The sequence below is a fragment of the Pleurodeles waltl genome, chromosome 1_1, assembly GCF_031143425.1.
Source record: "Pleurodeles waltl isolate 20211129_DDA chromosome 1_1, aPleWal1.hap1.20221129, whole genome shotgun sequence".
NCBI lineage: Eukaryota > Metazoa > Chordata > Amphibia > Caudata > Salamandridae > Pleurodeles > Pleurodeles waltl.
This window is the reverse complement of record NC_090436.1, coordinates 53,698,658-53,713,923: the sequence shown is the minus strand read 5'-3', so window position 1 is coordinate 53,713,923 and position 15,266 is coordinate 53,698,658. Positions and strand designations below refer to the sequence as shown.

Here is a 15,266-nt window from a genome sequence, read left to right as displayed (position 1 = left end):
CACAAGAGAGGCAAGCTTCTTTTAAGACTACAACATCTACATAAATGCAAGTTACCACTCCATACAAAACATGCATGGCAAAGGACACTGGAAAGCAGTCTCCCACTCGCCACTACATTACATCTAATTCAAGTTGATGCATATGGCCAAATATTTATGAAGGGTATACTACATTACTTTGAGAACCTTGCATACATGAGAGATACTTCATCTGCCTCTCAGGCTACCTACTTAATGAGGCAGAGGGTTACTCTCTGGGTGGGAGAGACTTTAGGCATGAAACTCAGACAGTCATGGACAAAGTCTCCAGCAATCCTAGAAGTGAAGCGACACAAAACTAAACATGGACAGCATTTTCCTTACTATATGGTAGACATAAATGCATTTATTTTGCTGCAGCCCATTTTAACTGAAATTGATTGTGCAATTATACCTAAATAAATCCAGTCTGACCACACTGAGCTACTGTAGACAGAGCAGCATTTTAACGTTAACTCTCAGATTCACCCAAGAAAACATGATGTAAGTTGTAGCCAAGGCTCTTCTGCTTCTCAGCTCAGCAGAGGCTCCCATTCAAAGTACTGAATCTGTGGAGACTACATAGATGCAAACTGTCTGGTTACGAACGGTCAAGCGCGTATACAAGAAAACATGTAAAAACTTCTGTGGATTGAGGTAGTTAAAAGATGACAAACGCATGCACATTAATAGCCATCTAAAAACATCAGGTAGCACCACAACTACAAAAATGCGTTTAATACCACTGGGGTAGTTATTTAAACTAAACTGCATTTACAAATGAAATCATGTTCTTTAAACACCAGAGTACTTAAATTGACATTTGGGTTTGCTTGAGAAACAATACTGCCGATGGTCTTGAATTACTTCAGTGTATGATATTTATGCGGCAAAACACAAAGTGATGTCACAGAAACTGAAAATGTTTTTCTTGCTAATGTCACTCATCGTATGGACTTGATTAGGAGCCTCATTTGAGGGGGAGCGACAAAAGTCAGGGTATGAAGTAGTCAGAAAGGGGAAGATGATGTTCGGTATTCTCGATATTATTATTCATACAATTCTATATTTTTCATGCTTGAAATGAAAGGTTAGTTTTCTGTACATCTTCCCCTTACTTGTTGGGCAGCCAAGCTATAAAAGGATTGATTTCCTCAGGTGTTCTTCCAGGATGCATAGCTTGCAACTACCTATGAGTGTCCAGCAAGGACTTGTTTATTATTCAGGTGCATTCTTTCCATAGTGCCATAGTTGCATCACTGTCCCAAATACCAGTTCCCCTCTTGAAGATCTATGCCATCAGTTATGGCTAGAATCCCTTGGGTCCTTATTGGATGTCATCACAGTTGTGCACCCTGATGAGGAGCTCATGCAGCGTTTCCCCAACATGGACTAGGTTGTCGGAGATGAGATGTAGGTGAGTGACTGTGTCACTGGCGAGGCTTTCAAGGAGCACCTGCTGCTGTTGGGATGTCTGCAGGAGCTGTGCCAAGATCTGCTGCATGTTCTGGAGCAAAGACACCACTGCTGGGGCTGAGGAACAAAGACAACAACCCAGAAGTAAGCTTAGTAGTTTATGCAGTTAAGATTGGTGAAATTAGAATCTGGAACATGAATGTCATTTCTAAGCACTTCTATCAAATCGACTAATACAAACACCTGAGAAATAAAAGGGAACTTACACCACAAACACCACCTTGGCACCGCTCGAATATGCACAGACTCAAAGCAAGGTAGGTGTGCAGGAAGGACAAATAATTGTGTTCACAAGAAAGAAAGCTGGAGTCAATGGTGATTTTGGATCTGCTTTTCCTGTTCCTAAACTAACCCCCAGCATGTAAAGCTGGTTACAAAAAGGAATGGTGGTGACATGGGTGGTTTTGGATTTGTTTTTTTCTCTATCTAAGCTACTCTCAAGCATGAAAAGCTGGTTAGAAGAGCAGACGCCTGGGTTAACCTGATCCTGGCACTATGACTTATTACAAGAGAGAATAAAGGCAACAGGCCAGCTATGCTATGTTTGATGGCCTTACTGGAAGCAAATATCCAGGCTCTTCTGGGGTCCTCAATGGCCGTTCCAGAGGCCTTGAAAGTATCCCTGTGTGATACTTCACACCTACAGCAGTCTAGAGAAAGGCAGCACTACATCCTCCAAGCAAGCATGGGAGTGAGAATGCTGGAGTGATAACAGAGTAAGAGGGGTTAACAACTTGTTTTACAAGGAGACCTCATGGTAGATTTTCTTGTAGCTTTCAGGAAAGCAAAATTATAAGAGTTCAGGAGGCAAACAAGGACCTTCCTTATTTATAGAGGGCAAAGGACCCTTCCTTATTCAGTGGCAGATGGCCTTACCAAAGAGAAAGGCAGATGGCCTCATTATGGTGTGGATGTTCAAACCATGACTGGTGGGGCTAAAGAGTTATGGTGAGATGTGTAAAGAAACCAATAACACCAGTCCAGAAACACTACATCAATCAGAATCACATTCAGAGGGAAAATATATGAATCAAACAAGGGCTTCTGTTCAGCAGTCCCTTTGAGACTCACCTGTGTTTGCAGCATATCGGAGACAGAGTGGAACATGTACTGAGAAATGGCCCTCTGATCCACTTCCAAAGTGTAGAGAATCTGAATGGTAGACTGTGAAAGGACAACCCATCGATATGATAGAAAATGAAGACTAATAACTAATGGGTGTCTCATACCTCCCTGTTGATCCATGTATTTCTTTGACAAAAGTACTTTTACCTATTATCTTTTAGATTTTTTCCATAGTATAACTGTAAATGTAATTACATATTAGCTCTATTTAAACTATCTAGGTTTTAAACTTCAAGATCTGTATATCTTAACTAGACAGTAACTTTATTTCACCCCTCCCTTCTGCTTTCCTCAAGGTAATCCTTGCAGTGCCTATTTATGGGGGGTCAAATTCAATTGATTTTGTTAGAGTGCAGTCACAGCTCACATCAAGTTTGAGACCTCTTGTACCCAAACCCTATTCTATTCTTTGAGATTTGAAGAGCGCCTGGCTATCAAGAAGGGCCTCCCAACGCTAAACCCTATCAGCTGAATTTGCTTTTTGGCTTTCGGGCCACTAAATTGGTCTTTGCTGAAAGGATAATCTCTAAGACGAAGACAACTACTATCAACTGGAACTATCACTGAAGAGGAAACCCATAATGTGCAGAGGAAAGTAGATTTCTGTTTCTTGAAGATATGAATCAGTATGATGACATTCATGTAAAGTGTAAGAAAATGCCTCTATTAGCATGATCACCTCCAAAGTTTAAAACTGATGCTGCTTGTTTTTTTGACTGATTGCACTGAGGCTAACAAACCAGACATCAGTACCAATGCCCTGGCCCTTAAAACATGCACGTTTGTTTGCCTTATACCTAACTGGCACAAGTTCACGTACCTGCAAGTCCCTTTTATATGGTACCAAGGGTATACAGGGCCTGTAATTTAGAGTGTCACCCTAGGGACTGATGCAGTGGTTATGCTACCCTGTGTGTGACAAGGGAAAATGTGTCTGCTAGCCTGCCTATTCCGGCTTGGACAGCGGTTTACACTGATAACTCCACGTTAAAGCAAAGCTAAGGCAAAACTCTCTTTTTAATATGAGTAAGTTACCCCTACTGCAGGCCTACTGATTCCGAACGCAAGATGTGACTTGTTAAAAAGTAGAACATGTGTTTTATACATTCTGATAGTAAAAACTCACAATTGATTTTACCATGAGAGAGACTAGTAGCCACACTGGTGAGAACAGGGATACATGCTGACATCTCAGCCGTGCTAACTTCTGACTGGAATTACAAAGCTGGCATTTCAAGGTATAAAAACAAGTTAATTCATTAAACCCAACTTGATGCCCAAGTCTAATTTAATGTAACTTTTTTCTACATGCAACTTTTAGAAAGTTGCCCTAGTGTTCCAATGTCCATTTGCAGCTGCTGGCCAGAAGACAGCCTCCTGCCCGCTGGGGAGAAATGTAAATGACTCCCATGACAAGTAAAAAGATAATCGCCTGCTTCTGAGGGAGATGTTAACTCCTCCTGGCAGGAAGCCACATGGGGTGTTAGCCCAAAAGGTGAGCCGTCTTTGAAAGCCAAGTGGTGAACACCAAAGAGGGGCTGCTCTGTTAGCTGGGTAGGCAGGCTAGCATTGGGGAAAGAGAGAGAGAGAGGGAAAACCAGTTGCCAGACTCGTTTTTGGGTTGCCACACCCAGGGGTGGGTTACCAAGCTCTTCAGACCGAGAGACTGGTTCTGCCATTTTGGGAGTGGGCAGAATAGAGCAATCTTAGATAGCTAGATGCCACACTTAACTGGGAGTTATTGACTGCAAGTGATTTCATAGAAAATCTATTTCATGGACTACCATTACTGAAAAACCATTTCCTCTAAACTATTTCATGGACATTTTCAAAATAAATGGCATTTACCTTTTCATTGAAACCAATTCATACATTGTCTTTTTGGTCGAAATTGGCTTTTGAATGCTTATTTTTAAAGTGTAAATGCAATGGTTGCAGGTCTTACTTTCAGAAACATTATGGTTCAGATATTTATTTTGGTGCTTTACTTCAGGGGTCATTATTTCATATTTATATCTTTTACATTGTCAAACAATTACTCTGGATGCTTTTAATTTTCTGACTCATCACCACCAGCAAACAACATCAATTGCTAACTCCTCACAACGCCTAAACACCATCAATTATTGCTCACTATAACCCTTCACCACATCCTAACTACACTCATCCCTGAAGCCTTTCTACCCAAAAAACCCATCATCCCTGAACCATGAAATCACTCATTACCCTTGTCACCTATTCCGGAACCCTAATTAACCCTTTCTATGCCTAAACCCCACACATCCCATATCCCTTAAGACCCATCAGCACACCCAAGCTCTACCCATCCCTGAACACTGAAAAAAACTCTAAAGAAACTGGCACCGCCCTTAAACACCTGCCATCCAAGACCCAAAAGGACTCATCACCCTAACTACTCATACCTGAACCCCTAACACCCCTTTCTACATCTCAACTTCACCCATCCCTGAATCTTTAAAATCCCTCACCACCCTAAACTCCACCCCATCCTGACCTTTAAAAACACTGCAATACCCCATTCGCTGCCAGTAACGGAACCCTAAAAGGCCACCCATATAACCTAAAACACCACAACACGTATTTTCCACTCATCGCTGAAACCTAAAAGCACCTCTCACCTAAACACCACCCACCCGTAATCCTTAACACCCCCCCCACACACACACACACACACACACACACACAGCAGCTACACTCCACCCATCTCTGAACCATAAAATTATACACCCAAACTCCAAATAATCCTGACCAGTAAAAAAAAAAAAAAAACCACTTATCACCCTAAACATTACTCATCTCACAGCAGTGTTAAACTCCACCCACGTTTCATCTAATTTTGGATTGTTTCATTAAAATTATCTTTCCTACAAAGATGAAACGGATGTACTATGGGCAAGTCTCCAACATGATCCACACCCATATCTGTACTCTTAACAAATGTGCTGTGGCAGATCCCAACAACATACTATAAGTTGGCTTTCACAACAGTATGAGAGATGGGTTGTCCTGCATAAGGACTAAATCACGGCAAATGACCTGCAGTGCCAGAAGCTGACTGAGCCATTAGGCTATGCTCCAGGAGAAAACTAGTCTGCTAGACGGTGATGCTCTGTCTGGAGGAGGAAAGTACGAATTTAGCTACACCTGTGACCAGAATCAGCTCTATGAACTGGATTAATCTAGCAGTATTTGATAGGATGTAACCAGAACGTGTAACTGTTTCCCTCATCGACTGATGAGCAGTAATTTTCTTTGTTTGCAACTAGCATAGGTATCTTCGGACTTAAGAAGGATATGCTATTGCAAAGTTTATTGCTGCACAGCAAACTGACCAAGTTTTGGATTTTAAATTAGATCATTCATATGTGTTCAAATGACCATTTTTTTTTTTTTTTTTTTTTTTTTAGGGAGTGCATAATTCTTACTACCTTCTAAATGGATATGGAATCAGTTAGGGTGCACTCACTTTTTCACACAAGGCAATGTTTAGGAAAAAAATAAACAAAACATTCAGCCACCATTTATAGTCAGTGTCACATAAATTATGCAGCAGGGGATTGCCAAATTATGTGGCTAGGTTGAGTAAAATATGCTGCAAGAAAAGACAAATTATGCTGCATAATGCGGCACGTTTGTTATATTATTATTTTGTCGTTTTTACACTTGTTAACCATGGGCATTGGTTGCACTTCCTGAGGTCCAGTTTAACACCCAAATGTAGCAATGAGCAACATAAAAGTGATCAATCAACCTTTGCAGAGGGCCGAGCGCACTGCATGGCAATGTGTTGCTATGTTTTTAATAACTTTTTAACCATTTGAGCTCAAAAACATTTTTGTTAAAATCTGCGGATTGTGCAGCAGCTGCTGGATTATGTGGCACATCTATATTTATGAGAACAATTTTACACCATTGCACAATTCCAGTGGCCCAGGTTATAGTTTAATGAGCTGAATACAACTTGCTCCCCTGCCAAGCACTGCTTACGACCTCACAGATTACATCATTCATGACATTAAATAAGGCATTTACAACATGGGGTTACTGAGTTCACGCATGGAGATCAATAGCACAGAAACAGCAAGCCTTGGAGGGAATTGTGCGTGCAGAAAAATACACGGTGCACCATTTCCAATTCACTAAAGGGCAAAGGCTGAGGTGAGCTGAGCGCACCTCATGCGGGGCCAGGTCGTACAGTTAACACTGAATGTAGGTTGTGATTTGATTCCATAGCCTGGTCTAAAAAAACGTGTGAGAAAGCTACGGCTGCTGTTGACAACAGATTATCCACCAATGAATACCTGGCATCGCTTGCTTCAAGGGGCAGTTGCCAATTACTAGTTAGTAACTGGAGAGAGTCAGGGCATGGAAATATTTTTATTAGAAGAGTAATAGCTTTTAAAAGCCTTGATGTACAGGAAGAAGTCAGATCCACGACGATTTTAAACATGTTTTCTGTCTTTCAGACTAAACCCCGTGCAGAAGAGCCTACTCGGTACAGGACTGAAGATTTACATGAAAGAATGTGGAGAGAGTTGCAAGACATATGTAACCTTATAGAATGGATCAAATCCTTACACAGCATTCACACTTTATTCGTCTGCGGTTACTTGGATCAGAGGTGTGAGGAGATGGGACAATTAGAAAGTAGTGTCTCAGTTTGACAAGTTTATAGGGGTGGAGCATTCCACAAAATTATTTTACATGTGACAATTGAGTGGTAGGCTACTGCTTACCTGAAGATTTAAAAAAAAAAAAAAACTTGTATTCCTATGACACAATTAGTTTTACAATATTTAACAATAAAGGTCACAAACAACATTAACAGTTGACCGAAGACACAACTCAAAGTTTCTACTGTATAGCCACTAGATGGCACTGTAGCACAACTATCAGAAAAAAGCAAGGTACTTGCCTTGTAGATCTGTATCCACGTGTTCGTCCAATGAGGTTTCGTCTTCTGGAAGGGATGCGGTTGTATCTGCAGGTAGGACTGGGGCATTAGTGAAACGATTGCAGGAAACGTGGAGAAAAAAAAAATGAGCACATGGAGAAAATGGAGAAAATGGAGCAAGGTCTTTCTATCTATAGAGAAATTACAGGCCACCAGAACTTACCAAGTCCATCCTCCCCGCTTTCCTGTTTCAGGGTCAACAAATGGGGGAATGCAGAGTCTGAAAGACAATAAAAATCATCATTCTTGGATATTACCCTAGGATTCGTGAGATTCTGTACAGGGCCGGTGGGAGCATGTGCAGTAAATTGTCCAGAGTTATCACTCAAGTCCCTACACTTGGCAACTGTGCCATTCTTGGACGATACCTCGCTGTGGTATCAATCCAGGTATAGGCTACTACTGTAAGCTACAGGACACACCTCACTGCACCTCTGATGAGATCAGCGCCTCGAAACCAGACCATGATACGACGCTGGGCAGGATCCAGCCCACACAAGTCAGAGCCTTCAGCAGTCAGGCGACTGGACAGCATCCTCGTAGACAGATTGGTGGCGTGCTTATAGGTTTTCAACCACGACTGACAATTACCATATAATCTCACAGTCCCCACTGATGAACTCCCTGCTCCACCACCTTCCTAATCTTACTACATCTCCTTAGCTCTCGGAATCTACATTTAGAGCTCTGCCGCACCAACGAAAGAACGCCATCTCTAGTGAGTAGATCTATGTTGGCCACTTCCAGTTATGTTCCTTAGAAAAATACGAATAAAAGTGTACACGTCAGAAAGTAAGTGATGAAGCAGAAGAGGCGACGCACAGGAGACAAAAACAGAACCAAGGTTTTGCACTGAACAAACTTCGCAGCTCGGCAGTCCCGACAAAGCTTGCAATCCTGTTTTGCGATCAAGTCTGCTTGGAGCCCAGGCTGGCCCCGCCACAAACTCTTGGAGGTGTTCACACTCACACTGAGAAGCTCTCTTATGCTGCAAGAATCATACCTATTAATACATCCGGACAATCTACAATCTGAGATCAGAGCATGCTGCTGTCATCCCATCACCAAGGTTCTTGGTCAACTCTTGAAACTTCTCCAGATTTCCTCTCTCATCACTAGTGTTCTTCTGTTTCCATCCTAGGGCTCTTTTTGTTTTCATCCACCCTACTCAAAGGCCACATTATGCATTTAAATACACTTTCCATAGAAACATGCTTGAAATATTGTTGAGGAACAGCTACTGCCTTTACCTGTATCTTCTCCCGCTGTCACGCCCACCCACTTTCTACTTTATTTTACCACACTTAGGGGTATTCAACTGAAGAAACTTCCTCTGATACAGATTTACCTTTAGAACCCAAAAACCCTCCCTCTCCTCTCTTCTTCCACGACCCTAGTTATTAGCAGCCAGTAATGAGTACAAGCTGCCGCCACCCAACTCCTACCAAGTTTATGTTCTAGTACAGAGAGGCTCATGGAGACCTGAAGCCACGGGCTTGTCGTGGCAGCTAAGCACACTGCCAGCTGAGCACCACCAAACACCACCAGCTCTCCCTATCCTTAAACATAGTATGCTAAGGAGCCTACTTGGGGTAAGGGAAAAACAAAGTATTAAAGAAAACAAGCAGGGCACAGGTGGGTGGGTTATGGACATCAAACGCTGTGTCGTACTAAATCTGTGGACCAGCCCAAACTACGTGGAACCCGCATTGATGCTGTTCCCGTTACATACAGAAGAACTGCGGTAAGAAGGCACTACAAAAGTAACAAGAATAAAAAAAGGTGGTACCCAGGGAGAATTAAACAATTATATATATATATATAACTTAAACCGTGATAGCACAGCAAAGAAATCACAGGCATATTATGCGAGTCAGGAAAGTTCCTGCAGTGAAAGTCCACAAATCATAGCACTGTTGAGACGGGATGGTACCAGAGAATATTTGCAGAGCACACTGGGTTACAATAAGATTTAAGAAACAACACTCACTGTATAGGAAGATGGATTATAAAGATTTTATGGTATTATTATTTTTTTAACACTTATGTCTGTTTTTATCCATACTTATTTGCTCCCTGTATTATTTTTATCCATATTTATGTTTCACAAACAAATCAAGTTGTGCCCAGTATCTATCTACATTTATCTGATGAATGATGTGCACTTTTACTTTGAGGCCGTTAGTTTTAGCACTGTAATCAACCATGGATAATATACACATAATACACCTTGGTCAATATTAGCATTTTAGTACAAACGGCACATATTAAGTTATTTAAGAAAAATTCATTTTTTTAAACTCTCCATGCTGTCACTCTGAACGGGTATTGACCTGGATGTCTGAAGAGACAGCATGGCGAGTAATGATAAATACCCATTATCTGTATTTTGTAAAAATAAATACTACCTGGAAAATTGCTCTTTGTCTATATTTAACTTAAAACAGAAAACTGGGAGCCTTAATAAATGTATAATACAAATAATGGGTCGAGTGGAACAGGTTCTTTAACATCCAGACCAAACTATTCACAATGCAAGAGTGGAAAGCAAGAAACTAGCTCCCAAATGTGCAGTTCCAAGGGAAAAATCAACAGACTGCACATCTATAGAGATGTCCAAACAACAATGTCTGTATGCTGCCGATAATTAAAAACTCACTCTGGCAAACTCAATAAATCAAGTTAGGCCTCAATCCTTAATACAGTGGTTGTTGAAGGTTTATATAAACGTGGAAGTTACTTACATGAGAGCGGGGAGGAAGACCCTTGAAATTCAGGTGCTCCGGCCAACAGCGATGCTGAAATTAAAAATCAATAAGATCACTTGATTTAATTACACTACTTTTATTGTGTGTGGCAGGGTGCAACAGAAAGTGTTACAGAAAGTCATGTGGTGAAAAATCATAATTATCAAAAGTCTACAGGAGATATTAAAAAAGAGAAACTTTTACATGTTTAAGAAAATGAACAAAGATAAGGAATATAGTCCTGGCCCGTTGGTATACCTCCGTAAACAATTGTTGTCCAGAGATTTTCATTTTTGTTTTGAGTTTTTGTATCCTTAGAGAAGTAATTTTACTTGGGTAGACATTGCCAATCAGGGCCGATTTTTTCTGGATGACATTTTTACAACTGGAGGATGTGTTGCAGCAATGATGTAATATTTCAGGAACCTTGGGAGCTGTATACTTCATTTTGGTGTCAAAACATAGGTTTTGGGAGTCAAGTAGTCTTACAGAGACAGAAAAGTTTCTAAAATAGCGACTATAATAGAGGAAGAAGAGACATATAGAAATGAAACAAATAATAATGGTTTTAATCCTTTTATGTATACACATTTCAACACATTTTCATTGTTCACTTTGTTCCCTCAGTCGCTCATGGTACATTTGTAGAATGTTGAACATTTGAAAAAAGCATGTTGACAGGGACATCTTTTTACAGCACAGGTTTTCCAAGTACATGTAAGTTCTGTGGGCAGAGGCTTTAGAAATGTAGGTTTTAGCACCCCATCAATAGCTTTCCAACCAATTCTCTACATATGCATGATCCAAAATATTTACACATCTGATCAAGTAGAACGCTCTTTTAATGTGTCCTCGCACAGAATATGATGTCGGTGGAAGGTCATTTAGCAGGACTGATCTCAAACTCACTCTACCGAAGATCATCAAATGTGTTACTGTCAGAACTCATTTTCCACACATGCCCAATGTATTTTTCTACATCTTTAAAGTCACATTCTTCTTCTGTCTCAGCAAATCCTTTTAGAAACTTCATAGGTTCAGCAGTTAAAGGTCCAAGCTTTGTTCCAATTTTGCTCATAGTGCGATCACTCGTAAGAATGTTATGTGCCTTGATAAGAACACTGAACATCTCTGGGTCTTTTCTTGTACAGAATATGAAGCAGGATTGAGTGTTTTTTCTCACCTGTTTCATTATGTATTCATAACTCTGACAATCCTTTACTTACAAACATTGCAACAAATCTAAGTAACACAATAATAACATCTGTGTCATTTGACAGTACAGTGACTAGACTGTAACCATTTCGAACAGCCCACTCAACATGTGGCACAACACGAAGGTAAGCTTCCTCCAATTGGCTGCTAAATTCTTGAACAATATGGCTCATACCTTTTGAATCTCTCTCTGCAGGCACCAACTTCTCTAGGTTAATCATTCCACTTGCAATAATTGGAAAGTCAGTGTTCACTGAAGCATCAGCAATGTTTTGGCGACTTAACATCTTCAAGTTCATCGTGTTCGATGTTGAGGACTAGAATTTATTGAGTTGCACAGGTATATATCTAAAATTTTTGATGCAAGCATGGACAATTGTTCCACTTGTAGACATTCATTTGATACTTTTGCATTTTTGACAGTACAAAATAACTGTCAAAGGCAGTGTGCAGTTTTGCAAGGTGCACACTGACTTTGATATCTATAAAGCAGACTGTCCTATCCAGTGTTTTGCATCAATCTTGGCCACTCGCAATTGCGACATATAGTCCACAATAACAGCAGTTTTCATTGAGGGCACCTTTCCAAATAGATATGTCAGGTGGAAGTTTCCGCCCCCCCCCCGCCCCGAGCTCTTGTACAAAGTTATGCTTCACTGGTTTGGTTGCAGCAGCTCCATCCAATAATACGTTTGTTGGAACAAGATCATGCAACAGAATGAACTTGATAAATTCACCCTTTTGTTTTTGTTGCTACGCCCATCTCTACATGTGCTTGCAAAAGTTATTTTGTAATCTGTTTAGAAGTAGCTGGTTGGACTAAGAACACTATGGCAATTAAAGTGTGGAAGTTAAGAGTTAGTGATTATGCCAAACAGCTTTTTCTCTTTCAGTACAAATCTTTCCTGCTTCAGTTCTCTGTATAGTTTCGATCCATTTTCCAGCACATCTAGTAGACATGCCTGTATATCGTTATCCACATATTGTTTGTGCAGGCGCACAGGCTCAGTCATTTGAAAGGAGTTTCCTTGCTGCTGCAAAAAGCTGTCAAAATGTTTTTTTTTTTAAACATTCCTTTCTCTTTCCCACAAGTTCGTGGTGAGGAACAGTTTCACGGTGGTCCATTAATTTTGAATTTGTCATCTCTCTAAAAAATTGCAAATAGAAGTACTTCATGGTAAACTAGCTGCCATTGAGCAACATACTCACTTTTGCAAGTCTGACCAACAATTCCCTAGGAGCTTTTCTGTGAACTACGGATCGTCTGTTCCAGTTTCATATCTGGAGCCTCAGCATTGAAACTTCCCTCTGTCTTTCAACCACAAAATGTCTTTGGATGAATTCTCTGTAGAGGTATGGTTTTTCCACTTTTAGCTCCTTCACTCTTTCCAAATACCAAGACCCATATCTCAGGTAGTTTATGCAATCGAATTAGCATAACACAGTAATCAGCGACTCCACAGTCGTGCCACTCCCAAACACCTTTCAGATCAGCATGTACCAAGTTTTTCACTAGAGCTATCATGTGTAAAACATGCCCCCAGTATTCGCAAAGTTCAGATTTTTCTTTGTGTTCTTTGACAAAATTCTTCGACAAACTCTACAAACTTGGTTTTCTGATTTTGAACTGAGTGTATTGAACATTGCCTCGCCATTGCATTGGGTCTTTTGCATGAAGTACACCCTGTGCCTTGTTTACTTCCGGGATAAGATATGCTAAATCTAATTAGTCATTCTTGTTCCAGAAAGCATTTAAGCGCAATGTTTCTATACCCTCAGATATGATGAGCATACCCTTGTAATGAATAAACATAATCAGTTCTGCTCAATACTGACTGGACAGTTTTGCTCCCAAAGATTTCAGCCTCAATAAATGCATCGTCTATTCCTCATCCACTGAGAACTTCCTGCAAAACAACTTTTGCCATGTGGAAAACACCCATCATTAGATAAAGATCATCAAATTCGACTAAACGCCTCCATCGCAAAAAATTGGCACAATAGGCTAGTTTTCTGGGAGAGCAGTGCATGAATTTCAGCCCACGGAGAAACTGACTTTTCTTCATCCTTTAGTCCACACAGAATAAGCGATATGATAAAATTCCTTTAAATCAGCTTTGCAGACCGCAGCATCAGGTAGAAAAGATCCATGTCCTCAGCCACTTTGAAACTGTCTGGTAGACTGGGACGTGTTGATGGCTTGTAGTGATTTTGCACATGTTGACAAGGCAGTTGGGTTATACGTTTGGAGCTCCGTTTGTTTATGCCTACAGCTGATGCAACCTGTTTTCCAGCAGCTACTTCATTGGTACAGTCTTGGTAAAAAAGCACCATGGCAGTATCAGGTGTGCTGGATATTCAAGACAAAGAGGGTCTTCAAAATTAAAATCAAGAGCAGCAATTGTAAATCCTTTCCTGGCAAAGTGACGTGGAAGTGGTGTGCTTTCCGATTCACAGGATTTTACAGCATGAGCTGCTAACAAGTTCCTGTTCCTTACTATGTCATTGTAACTTTTTAATCCACCAGTCCTATTCATTGAAATGATTTGTTCTACTTTTTGCCATACATTGCGTGAGCAGTCAACACGGGTAGCGGAGTTTTTGTTTTTGCTGTGATGTAATTCATACAACAGGATTTGGAAAAGACAGTACATTTGCACACCATAAGTCTGTCAGTTCATGGAATTGTCTTCCACTTCTTCGCTTATGTCTTCAAAGACGTCATCAACGTTGTCAGATTTTGTTCCGAAATCAAGAACTTTAGTTTTTAACAGTTTTACCATTTGAGACTCACATACTCGGTACTTTATTCTTTCGTCAGTGCCTTTGGCCCTGGCTTTCTGATCAGTTGTTGGAGGTGGACGAGGGTTAGCCATCAGTCTCCTAAGTGGATGGCCATTAGGTATGGTTGTCATCGCTTTTTCAAAAGACTCTGTTCTTGTTGGGATTCGCTGGTTTTTGCTATTTTTTGATAAATGTTTTCAAGCTTTTTTCCTTTGTATACGACTTGTAGCAGTTGTTAAAATAATAAAATATTTCATCCTCTTCACCCATCAGTTTCTATCTTTAGTGAACTCCGTCTTGCTGTATTTCTGCAGCACCTGGAACTCTTTTCCTTCCAGCCGCATTTGATGTTAGCTTTTCTTTCGGATTAGTTTGCCATATAGCACATTTTTCTTTCGAGTGGCCAGATTTTGTAGCTAGCAACACTGTCAGGAGGTAAAGATCCTCTGCTCTCACCTTCTTCACTCATGTTTACAAGTTTGAATCAATGGGAAAAACCTCAAACAAAAAAAATATAAATTAAATTACAAGTATGATGGTTAAAATACATCATTATAGAATCATCATTTTGAAAAATGTCCAGAAAAATCAGTCTGGATATTAATGTCTACCCAGTTAAATTACTTCTCTAATGAACCAAAAACAAATCAAAAATAAAAATCTCTGGACAACTTTTTTTTTTTTTTTAACGGAAGTATATCGGGGGGAGGGATTAATAGGATAACAGTATATTTTAGAGTTAAAGTCAATATTAAGACAGCCATTTCGTAGCCTCGCTATGTTGGGACCAGTAATTCCATAAGAAATAAGTTAAACTGTGCATTTTGTTCATGTTGAAGTAATGTAACTAGACTTTCACCATCACCTACTTCCAGAAGATAAGAGTAAGATTAAGGCTATGTTCCATCGTCCCTACTCCAGGACAA

General features: G+C 40.3%; 1 protein-coding gene across 3 annotated transcripts in view; it reads right to left on the bottom strand.

Moving 5' to 3' along the window:
* Window positions 1–353: 353 nt before the first annotated feature.
* LOC138261792 (uncharacterized) overlaps window positions 354–15,266 on the bottom strand; it is a 37,048-nt gene continuing 22,135 nt past the window's right edge. For 2 of the 3 annotated variants that reach the window (XM_069211203.1, XM_069211391.1), the window contains 4 exons: window positions 10,339–10,392; window positions 7,758–7,814; window positions 7,556–7,633; window positions 354–1,551 (listed from right to left, as the gene is read on the bottom strand). In XM_069211203.1, the coding sequence (XP_069067304.1) occupies window positions 1,346–1,551; window positions 7,556–7,633; window positions 7,758–7,814; window positions 10,339–10,392 (395 nt within the window). In that variant the 3' untranslated portion in view covers window positions 354–1,345. The remainder of the gene's footprint in view (window positions 1,552–7,555; window positions 7,634–7,757; window positions 7,815–10,338; window positions 10,393–15,266) is intronic. The other variant, XM_069211300.1, reaches the window with a different exon arrangement.